At 42.1% G+C, this 10758-nt stretch overlaps 1 protein-coding gene across 1 annotated transcript; it reads left to right on the top strand.

Moving 5' to 3' along the window:
* The first annotated feature begins 603 nt into the window (after positions 1 to 603).
* Positions 604 to 7641, top strand: LOC123770117 (uncharacterized). Its single transcript, XM_045761789.2, has 4 exons — positions 604 to 886; positions 4694 to 4867; positions 6127 to 6246; positions 7076 to 7641. Exons 1-4 carry the CDS (start codon positions 739 to 741, stop codon positions 7129 to 7131), a joined length of 498 nt encoding a protein of 165 aa, XP_045617745.2. The 5' UTR covers positions 604 to 738; the 3' UTR covers positions 7132 to 7641.
* Positions 7642 to 10758: the final 3117 nt, after the last annotated feature.

Here is a 10758-nt window from a genome sequence, read left to right as displayed (position 1 = left end):
TTATATGTCAGGTTCATCAGTATTTATCTGAGTGTTCCTTTGTTATATACACTGTTTATTCGTTTGTTCTTCCGTTATATTTACTGTATTTATCCATATATTCATCTGTTATTTATATATGTATATAATAAATTTATTCGTCTGTTCTTGTTATATTCACTGTAGTTATCAATGTGTTCCTCTGTTAAGTGCATCTTGTTTAGCGTTCTCTTATCAACATTTGTGTTAATACATAACGACAGAACAGAATAGTTCTGCTCAAAAATTTTGTGAAAATATTTATCTAGGGAGCACCAGGAGGAGGTAACAATAACCTTCACCCGTTACTAACGTGACCAAGGAACGAGAAGGTAACAGTAGGATTCCTTGCAGGAACGCACGAGACAACGTGGCCGGAAAAGGTACAATAACTTCCAATACGTGCAAACTGCCACGTTGCTTCAGATATGGCTTCCAACAGTACTCAGATTATATTATTAATAGTAGTGTAGGTTAAAACCCCAACACTTGTGTACTCCGCAGGTGTTTGTTGCAGTTCATGCTCAATTATGGAGCAGATATAAGGCAGCTATGTATGTTGCAGGAGTCACCAGTCTTCATCAGCTCTCTCGTCACAGCGGGGGGTCGCCAGTATAGACACCTACTCTACAAACACCACCACCAACGTCATCACCAACAGCAGCGCCAGCAGCAGCTACAGCTAGAGAAACAAGTCACCAACAGCGAGACATCTCCACCATGAAGTGCATGTATTTGCTGATGCTCCTCTGCGTCTCCCTGGTGAACGCGGCGGCCATCGAGGGCGATGTTGGGGACGAGGAGCTTCAGCCAGCAGTGAACGACGAGAACAACGAAGATGATGTTGAGGACGAAGGAACAGCTTCCGGTGAGGTGAGTATAGAAATCTTTTCCACTGTTGTACTCTCTGTATTTTCCTTGACCTGGTGTATCCCAGCTATGTGAGATAAGAGACAGTAAACCTCTTATGGGTTTACTTGTCTCATACTAGAGACAAGTAAACCCATACTGAATTGATGATACTGACAATTTGAAACTCTTAGGACCAAGACAATGAAAAATTAATACCATAAATAGGTTTAAAGTGTATATGATAGAAAAGCAGTAGAACAGGAGTGCGTCTTATATACACATACACACTGCTCTTAACCTCCACCTTCAAACGATTAGATTAAATGATTTCATTCTATCGTTTTTATTGTCATATTTACCTATAAAACTGCATTCAGTCAGTATTGACAACTTAAAAATGTTCTTTCCGACTTCTGAGTCTCCATTCTCTCGCAATGTTCCCTTGTTCTGCTGTTGCTCAATCCCTTTGAACATTGTTTCTCAATCTAATTCTTCCAAATTCTATAGAAATTTTGCATCTCATCATGTTGGGTTTGTTTCTCCTGTTTCTACAGTGTGTTAGGTCTAGTTTCCTCAGTCTTTCTTCATTTCTGGGTCTCCTCAGTCTTTCCTCATAACTCAGTTCCCCTAGTCTCTCTTCATAGCTGAGCTCCCTTAGTCTTTCTTCATAGCTGAGTTCCCTCAGTTATGAAACTCCCGCGACACATCGGGTGAAAGACGCTGCTCTACTGTAGCTGAAAAAAATCGAAACAACAATATAGTTTGATTACAAACTTATGTTGAGGAAAGGACTGAAAGGTTTCTGACAACCAAGAAAGATCCAGTTTGCCCAAGCCTGCCCCCCCCCCTCTCTCTCTCTCTCTCTCTCTCTCTCTCTCTCTCTCTCTCTCTCTCTCGTCATAAACATTATAGGATTTGTTCAAAGACGATTTGTCTACTCTAGATCCATACTGATGCTTGAAAACAAAGTTAAGTAATTCTAAGTGTTGGATGAGCTCTCTTGAAGTTAATCATTTTAGTACCTCGTAGAGGATTCTTGTTAGTGACACTGGGGTCTAGATCTGTGGCTCTTGTCTCTCTTGTTTCCACATTGGCACCATGTTAGTGTGTGATGACCAAGCACAGGATTGCCAGTTGGTTGTCTCGCTCTGTCTCCATTCTCCTACATCTACCAACAAAGACTAACTGCATTCATCTCTTTCAAATTTGCACTTCCTTAGGGGAGGCGCTGGGAGAGGCACTATAATAAGAGGCACAGGAGAGGCACCTGTCTATAATAATTAAAAGCTTCTTAAAGGAATAAAAGATTTACTTCGTCCATAAAACACATTTATCTGGCAGGACACGCTGTATTCCAAAACTGGAAATCGCTCTACGTACTGTAGGTGGAGCTCACTCCAGGAGACGGTAGAATAGTCCATTTGTTTATGATGGACAGAAAACGAAATTGTGGAAACATTAAAAACCGGAAACCCAAATGAGTCAGAGAGACGCTGATGATGCTATGAGAGAATAGCAAAATAATAATACACTACAGATATAAGCATTAATTAACCTTCTTTTTCTTTGTTTTGCAGATAATGGAACTGGAAACAGAGAATGGGAGCCACAGGAGGATAAAGAGAGAATTAGAGTGGCACAGCGCGAGGAACCTTGGCACTCCAGACACAGACATACATCCAGACACTGGGGTTGTGGCACTATTTAATCCAGCCACAACGTGATGGCTTTGAAACTTTCACATAGATTCACCACTAAACTCGAGCGGCCTGTGAACGTTCTACATTAACTTTACACAGAATAGTGGCACTACGGAACTATACTATATACTGAAGATAGGACTCAATGATTCTATGGCTCTGTTTCATAGTCACAAATTTGGACAACTGACAGTGGCATAGTTTAAACTATAATGACAATAGGAAAGTTACATTGACGAAGAAAAAGTCCTGCGGCACTGTTCCATAGACAGAAGATAGTACTCTGGACTCTCGCATTGTTCCATAGACACAACATAAGACTCTGGACTGTAGCACTGTTCCACAGATACAAGATAGGATTCTAAACTGTGGCATTGTTCCATAGACACAGTATAAGACTTTGGACTGTCGCAATGTCCCATAGACACAATATAGGACTCTGGACTGTAGTACTGTTCCATTGACACAACATAAGACTCTGAACTGTGACACTGTTCCATAGACACAAGATAGTACTCTGGACTGTCGCACAGTTCCATAGACACAACATAAGACTCTGGACTGTGGTACTGTTCCATAGACACATGAGACTGCTTCAAACTTGAGAGGCAGGCGGGAGTAAGCAGAAGGCCCTAGCATGGTAAGGAACCACCTAACTGGAAGGAACCAGAAAATAACGGTAAGGGGCGAGAAGTTGGACTTGCGAACAGTCAGGAGTTGAGTACCTCAAGGATCATTGCTGGGACCAATTCTATTTCTAATATACGTTAATGACATGTTTACAGGAGTAGAATCCTACATGTCGATGTTCGTGGATGACACAAAATTAATGAGACGAGTTGTGACAGATAGATTGTAGGACAGATTGGAGAATTGTAGGATCCTCCAAGAGGAATTGAACAGGTTGCAGAGATGGTTAGATAAATGGCTACTGGAGTAGCCATATATAGTACGAGCAAATTAAAAGTTATGGAAATGGGATTAGGTGATAGGCGATCAAAGGGACAATGAAGGGGAACTGCCTACCCGTGACGATTCGAGAAAGAGACCTGGGAGTGTACATAACACCTAATCTATCATGTGAGGCACATATAAATAGGATATCGAGAGCAGCGTACTCTATACTGGCAAAAGTTAAAACATCTTTCAGAAACCTAGGTAAGGAGGCATTTAGGGCGCTTTACACTGCCTTCGTGAGACCAGTCTTAGAGTATGCTGCATCATCATGGAGCCGCCTACCTGAAGAAACACATAAGAAAACTGGAGAAGGTTCAGAAGTTTGCGACGAGGCTCGTTCCAGAGTTACGAGGGATGGGATATGAAGAACGCTTAAAGGAACTAAACTTTACGACACTAGAAAAAAGAAGGTAGAGGGGGGGATATAATTAGAACGTATAAAATACTCAGGGGAATTGACAGAGTGGAAATAGACGAAATGTTCACAAGAAATACTGGCAGAACGAGGGGACATGAGGTGGAAACTGGAAACTCAGAAGAGTCACAGAGATGTTAGGAAGTTTTCTTTTTGCGTGAGGGTAATGGAAAAATAGGATGCACTTAAGGAGGAGGTTGTGGAAGCAAATTCTATTAATAATTTTCAAATTAGATATGATAGGAAAATAGGACCGGAGTCATTGCTGTAAACAACCAAATGCTAGAAAGGCGGGATCCAAGAGTCAATGCTCGATCCTGCAGGCACAAATAGGTGAGTACTACATAAGACTCTGGACTGTGACACTGTTCCATAGACACAACATAAGACTCTGTATTGTGGCAGTGTTCCATAGACACAACACATGATATTTCCTTAACAAAACTGAGTTATTTAATCTATGTTTTCTGAACAGAAATAATGGGTATTGTAGGTCGCAGATTTATACTGAAGAAGTCATAAAAATGTGAAATACACAAATAATTAAATTACTGCCAAACTGACCAATATATCCAACCTGACCAATGTGGCCAACTTGGACAAAAAATGGTCATAAAAAGATACCCGATAAAAAAATACCGAGTGAGTCGATAGAGTTGTTTTTATACAACTCTTATGTGCTTACATAAGAGTTGTGCTTATGTGTCTACCCTCAGACTATCGACGTATTTAATAGACTCAATTTTTCTAGACGAATTGGCTGTGAACTTGAGAAACGGAACCGGGTGTTCCCCACGGACCTCCTGTCAAAACGCTGACGGAACCTGCAAGCCAACATGTAATGAGGCAACGGAGTCGGAGGTAGCTGACGGCTGTGCTGGCAACGGCTGCAAGTGCTGTGTTAATACAAGCTTGAGACAGGCCCGTAAGTCATAAACCTACTCTGATAATACATGCTTGAGACAGGACCTGCTGCATTAATATAAGCTTGCGACAGTCGTGCAAGTCATCAATCTGCTGTATTAATACATGCTTGAGATAGGACTGTAAGTCATAAACCAGATGTAATACATGCTTGAGACCGGTAGATAAGTCATGTTAATTCAAAAGTGAATGGTGATAAAAATATTTCTTTCATGAAAGAGATTTAGAGCTTTGAAGAGTTACACTCATGATAATCAAACTAACACAATGGTTGCCACAAAGAGTCACAATGGTGTGATATCAGCGAGAAAGTCATTTGGAGCAAAGCATGAATTTGAACCAGCGTTCTAATGACTTCCAGACGCTTGTTTTAGCCCACTCAGCCACGATAGGACAAAATATAATGTATCTGGAATTTTATTGAGTCCATTTGGGGAAGTCTGGAAGCCCCAACTGGTTTCACAGTCAATTTTTTTTTATGAATTACCCGTCTACTCTCCGGTCTGTTGGTAATGGTGCTCTCCCCTATATGCTCCCAACATCAAAATCTAAAGAAATCCCAATGGCGTAATATTTCATTGAGAAAAACTTTTGGAGCAATGCAGGGCTTCGAACGAGCGTTCTAGTGACCATTGGGATTTCTGTGTCCTGAAGGAGGGGCATATTGTTAAGAATTATATTAACCACAGGCCAGAGTGAAGGAGAGCTCTTCGTGCAAAAATCTGGATGTGGGACCAGTTGGGGCCTCCAGACTTCCCCAGTGGACTCAGTAGAAGTACAGGTTCAATACCTTTTCCCCTATCATGGTTGAGTGAGCTAAGACAAGCATCTGGGAGAGATTAGAACTCTGATTTCATTCGCTGCAACAAAATATTTTTTTCAATGAGTATCATACAAAAGAAGCATTCTCTTTCTTACCAAAGAAGCCCTCCCTACCTCACCAACCAAGCAATCCCAACCTTATCAACAAAGCACTCCCTTCCTCACCAACCATGCACTCCTTTTCACACCGAGAAAGCACTCCCTACCTCACCAACCAAGCACTCCCAACCTACCCCATCAAGCTCTCCCAACCTCAACAGCCAAGCACTTTCAACCTCACCAACTAAGCATCCCCAGCTCACCACCCAAGCACTCTCTACCTCACCAACAAAATACTCCCTTCCTCACCAACAAAACACTCGCAGCCTCACTAATCAATCATTGCCTAAAATCTCCAGCAAGTAAAGACGTCGCTTAACAACCACATTTTCCTTACAGCGTGTCGCAATTTGTGCCAAAGTTATAACGGAAATTGCAGACAAAATTCATGTGGCAAGAAAGGTTATGAACTAAAAATTTCTTGCTTCCCTTTATGCATCTGCTGCCTTCCTCCGCCCAGTGAGTATATCGTACTGAACAGTTGTTCTTAACTTATTTAGGATTACAGACTATTATTGGATTACCCTATATTTCTCCATACCTCCGTCGCTAGACTGCCCAAATCATCATTATCATCATCAGTCCTGTTAGGTACCTGTATGACTTCAATAGATGTCAATAGCCACCGTTAATCAACCACCTCTTTCATTGGAATTTTATCATTTTTATATATAGAAAAACGGGAACTCACAATACACGCGCTAGCTACATCTAGTGATTATTGGTCGCGGTACAGTTACTGAGGGTGATACTTAATTGTAATGTAACTACTTTTTTGTAATTGTTCATAGATCGAGTCTCATACCCCCATTGGTTGCGTCATGTGCCCTCAAGATGGGGAACAGCTATACCCGGTAGATAGAGATTATTTTATTACCAGCATTAGTCACAGGTTTCCTACATTAGTCACACGTATTCTACATTAATAACCAGAATCCTCAATTACTCACAAGTATCCTTCATTACTCACAGGTATGTGACATTAATTTAAGGTATCCTTAATTAGCACAGGTAACCTTCATTACTCTCAGGTATCCAACAGTAATCACAGGTATCCTACATTAGTCACAAGTATCCTACTGAAGATAACTGTCTGAGCATATCCTAGGCTATTGGTCATAAGCCTAAAATGTTGAATAATTAAGTAACCGGACAATTAAGCAGCCCTTTTTTGTATTGAATATTTTTTCACAAGAGATCAAGTAACAATGACATCAAATATTGTTGAATATGACCAAAAATATATAGTTTCGAATATTTAAAATATTTTATTTGTGTATGTTTTCAGAAAATCCGCCCGGTGTCATTATCCTTGGGAAAAACGAGAACGGAGAGGAAGCGTGAGATGAAGAGGAAGGAATCCTGGAGGAGGAGGAGGAGGAAGATTAGTAATGAGAAAATTATTGGAGACTCTCTATGGGATCGAACTCTCACGCCTGACCTTCCCGGACACACGCACTACTGACCGGACTATGATGAGCGGCTGTACAATGGGATCAAACTCTCCACCCTGGACTCCCCCGACACACGCACTTCAATATAATCTTGTAGATACGTCACACTCTTGTGACGTCATCGTGTGAAGTTCAGGAAAGTTTCCCTAAACTTCACAGACAAACGCACGGTTTTGTTGAGCCTCAAACTGCAAGTTTTTAAGCACGTTGAAAGAAAACTGTTGAGTCATTTTCAGTAAAAAAGATTATTTAATCCTTACTGATGTTTAACTGATTATTTTGTTGACAAACACACACATCATATTATTGTAGTTTTTGGTGTAGACAAGATAACTTTTGCTTTCTTAATTATTATTATTATTATTATTATTATTATTAATATTATTATAAATAATATTATATTTGGTTGTTTGGGACTATTTTCTTGTTTTAAGCAATAAAAATACATATAAATATTCGTGGTATTATCTCCAAGAAAAATATCAATATTTTTACTAACATTAATATTATAATTGTAGAAATAAATATCACTGAAATAAACAAATTTGGAATATTATGAATCCTTACCATATTGATGCTCACTAAAGTACTAAGTAAACAATTAAAATTTAATAGGCTAATCTCTCGTGAAATGATCCCTAAGTGGATATTGGCGATGGGAATATTCACTCCAAGAGGTGCACTCTATTTATTGGTGTTTGTTCACTGACAGGTGCGCCCTATTACTTGGTGTATATACACCGAGCGGTGAATCCAGCTTCTCGATGCGCATACGCTAAGTGAACCCTATTTCTTGGTATATATACGCTGAGAGGTAAACCCTATTTCTTGGTGCATATATACTGAGACATGAACCCTATTTCTTGGTGTATATACGCTAAGAGGGGAACCCTATTTCTTGGTGTATATACGCTGAGAGGTGAACCCTATTTCTAAAGGGCGTGGGAGGAACTTCAGGAATAACAGAACACCAGAAAGCAGAGAGAGATACCAGAGAACCAGGAATGAGTATGTTAGGGTGAGAAGAGAAGCAGAGAATGTTACGGCCCTATTGGGTCGCAACTGGGGTTCTTCTCTGATGTTATTAGAGTTTGGGTATCTGGCCCCAAGTTAGTAGTGGCTTTCAAGGGATGTGTTCGGTAACGCAAGTAAATTAAAGGGGAAAGGGATACTAATGCACTAATTTAAATATATTATTTAACCACCACCATAAATAAATTTATCACAGTCAGTCACACGGGGTTATAAATACACTCTAATGTACAGAATTGTCTTCCTCTGAAGACGTAGAATGCTCCACGGTGCTCACGATGAGTAGCCCTGGTTCTCTTCTTTGTGGCCCACGATGAATCCTTTGATTCTCTCGGCGAATCTACCCCGGCCACAGGCCAGCCAAATCACAGTCCCACTGGGTGCACCGTCGTGGAGGCCTTCAACCACAAATCCAGCCTGTAGCTGGCAGGTTCCGATCAGCTCCGCTGTGTAGGCCACTCCACGACCGATACTAGGGTGGCGAGCCCTAGGCAGGAGCCTCGTGTGATTCCACAGATCACTCTCCTCACCACAGTGGCTAGTCTCTTCCACCAGCCAGCCCCCAGATACGACGATTCCTGGTACTGCCACGTCACAGGCAGGCTAACACACTCAACAGTGTTCGTTCGGGGGGGGGGGGGGTGACTCACAACTTCTGCAGCAAACACGTGGAGAGACTTTGGCTGCCTTGGGTAGACTGATTCATCGTCCAATACAGCAGTCCCAGGTCGACTCTGTAATCAGACACGTCATCAGTACTGGTTACACTCTAGGGCACCTCACTTACAGGCTTAGACACAAACGTCCACCTATCCACTCCATAGATGGCGTTGCTGTCTAAGCGCCACCTCACCAGAGGTCAGCAGCGGTTATGTCACGAGCTGATTAAGACGGGAGTCCAGCACCTGTGGCCGGTATACCCTGTCCTCACTAGATGGCGTCGTCCATTTGGAGGGGGTTTCGGGAGCTGACCCACAGATGGCGTTGTCGTCACCGCTCCGTGCTACGACGCTGGGTTCGGGTCCGTAACAGAGAAAAATTATGAAAATGATATAGCAAACAAAGCCAAGACCGAACCAAAGCTATTCCACAGTCACATCAGGAGGAAAACAACAGTGAAAGAACAGGTAATGAAACTTAGAACAGGCAACGACAAGTATACAGAGAATGAATGACAAAGAGGTGTGTTAAGAACTTAACAAGAGGTTCCAGGAGGTCTTCACAATAGAACAACGTGAGGTCAATGTGCTAGGAGAAAGGGAAGTAAACCAGGCGGCCTTGGAAGGGTTTGAAATTACGAGAGAGGAGGTCAGGAGACACCTGCTGGATCTGGATGTTAGAAAGGCTGTTGGTCCAGACGGGATCTCGCCATGAGTACTGAAAGAGTGTGCAGAGGCACATTGCTTGCCACTCCCCATAGTGTATAGTAGGTCACTGGAGACGGGAGACCTACCAGAAATATGGAAGATGGCGAATGTGGTCCCAATATACAAAAAGGGCGACAGGCAAGAGGCCAGTGTCCTTGACTTGTATACCATGCAAGGTGATGGAGAAGATCGTGAGAAAGAATTCTAGTAACACATCTGGAGAGAAGGGACTTCGTGACAAATCTCCAACATGGGTTCAGGGAGGGTAAATCTTGCCTGGCTGGCTTAATAGAATTCTACGACCAGGTGACACAGATTAAGAAAGAAAGAGAGGGCTGGGCGGACTGCATTTTCTTGGATTGCCGAAAAGCCTTTGACACAGTACCGCATAAGAGGCTGGTACATAAGCTGGAGAGACAGGCAGGTGTAGCTGGTAAGGTGCTCCAGTGGATAAGGGAGTACGTAAGCAATAGGAAGCAGAGAATTACGGTGAGGAGTGAGACCTCAGATTGGCGTGAAGTCACCAGTGGAGTCCCTCAGGGCTCTGTACTCGGTCTTATCTTGTTTCTGATATATGTAAATGATCTCCCGCAGGGTATAGATTCATTTCTCTCAATGTTTGCTGACGATGCCAAAATTATGAGAAGGATTAAGACAGAGGTGGACTGCTTGAGGCTTCAAGAAGATCTAGACAAGCTGAAGGAATGGTCGAACAAATGGTTGTTGGAGTTTAACCCAACCAAATGTAATGTAATGAAGATAGGTGTAGGGAGCAGGAGGCCAGATACTAGTTATCATCTGGGAGATGATATTCTTCAAGAGTCAGAGAGAGAACAAGACTTGGGGGTTGATATCACGCCAGACCTGTCCCCTGCAGCCCATATCAAGAGGATAACATCAGCGACATATGCCAGGCTGGCCAACATAAGAACGGCAATTAGAAACTTGTGTAAGGAATCATTCAGAACTTTGTGTACCACATATGTCAGACCAATCCTCGAGTATGCAGCCCCAGCATGGAGTCCATATCTAGTCAAGGATAAGACTAAACTGGAAAAGGTTCAAAGGTTTGTCACCAGATTAGTACTTGAGCTGAGAGGTATGAGCTACGAGGAGAA

This window comes from Procambarus clarkii, chromosome 45 (assembly GCF_040958095.1).
Source record: "Procambarus clarkii isolate CNS0578487 chromosome 45, FALCON_Pclarkii_2.0, whole genome shotgun sequence".
Classification (NCBI taxonomy): domain Eukaryota; kingdom Metazoa; phylum Arthropoda; class Malacostraca; order Decapoda; family Cambaridae; genus Procambarus; species Procambarus clarkii.
Note: the sequence above shows the minus strand (reverse complement) of the source record. Positions and strands in the feature narration are given on the sequence as shown.

Coding starts and splice junctions, on each gene's coding strand:
- LOC123770117 (XM_045761789.2), top strand. CDS start 739: ATGAAGTGCATGTATTTGCTGATGCTCCTCTGCGTCTCCCTGGTGAAC. Junction 887..4,693: donor GGACGAAGGAACAGCTTCCG/GTGAGGTGAGTA, acceptor CAATTTTTCTAG/ACGAATTGGCTGTGAACTTG. Junction 6,247..7,075: donor CTGCTGCCTTCCTCCGCCCA/GTGAGTATATCG, acceptor GTATGTTTTCAG/AAAATCCGCCCGGTGTCATT.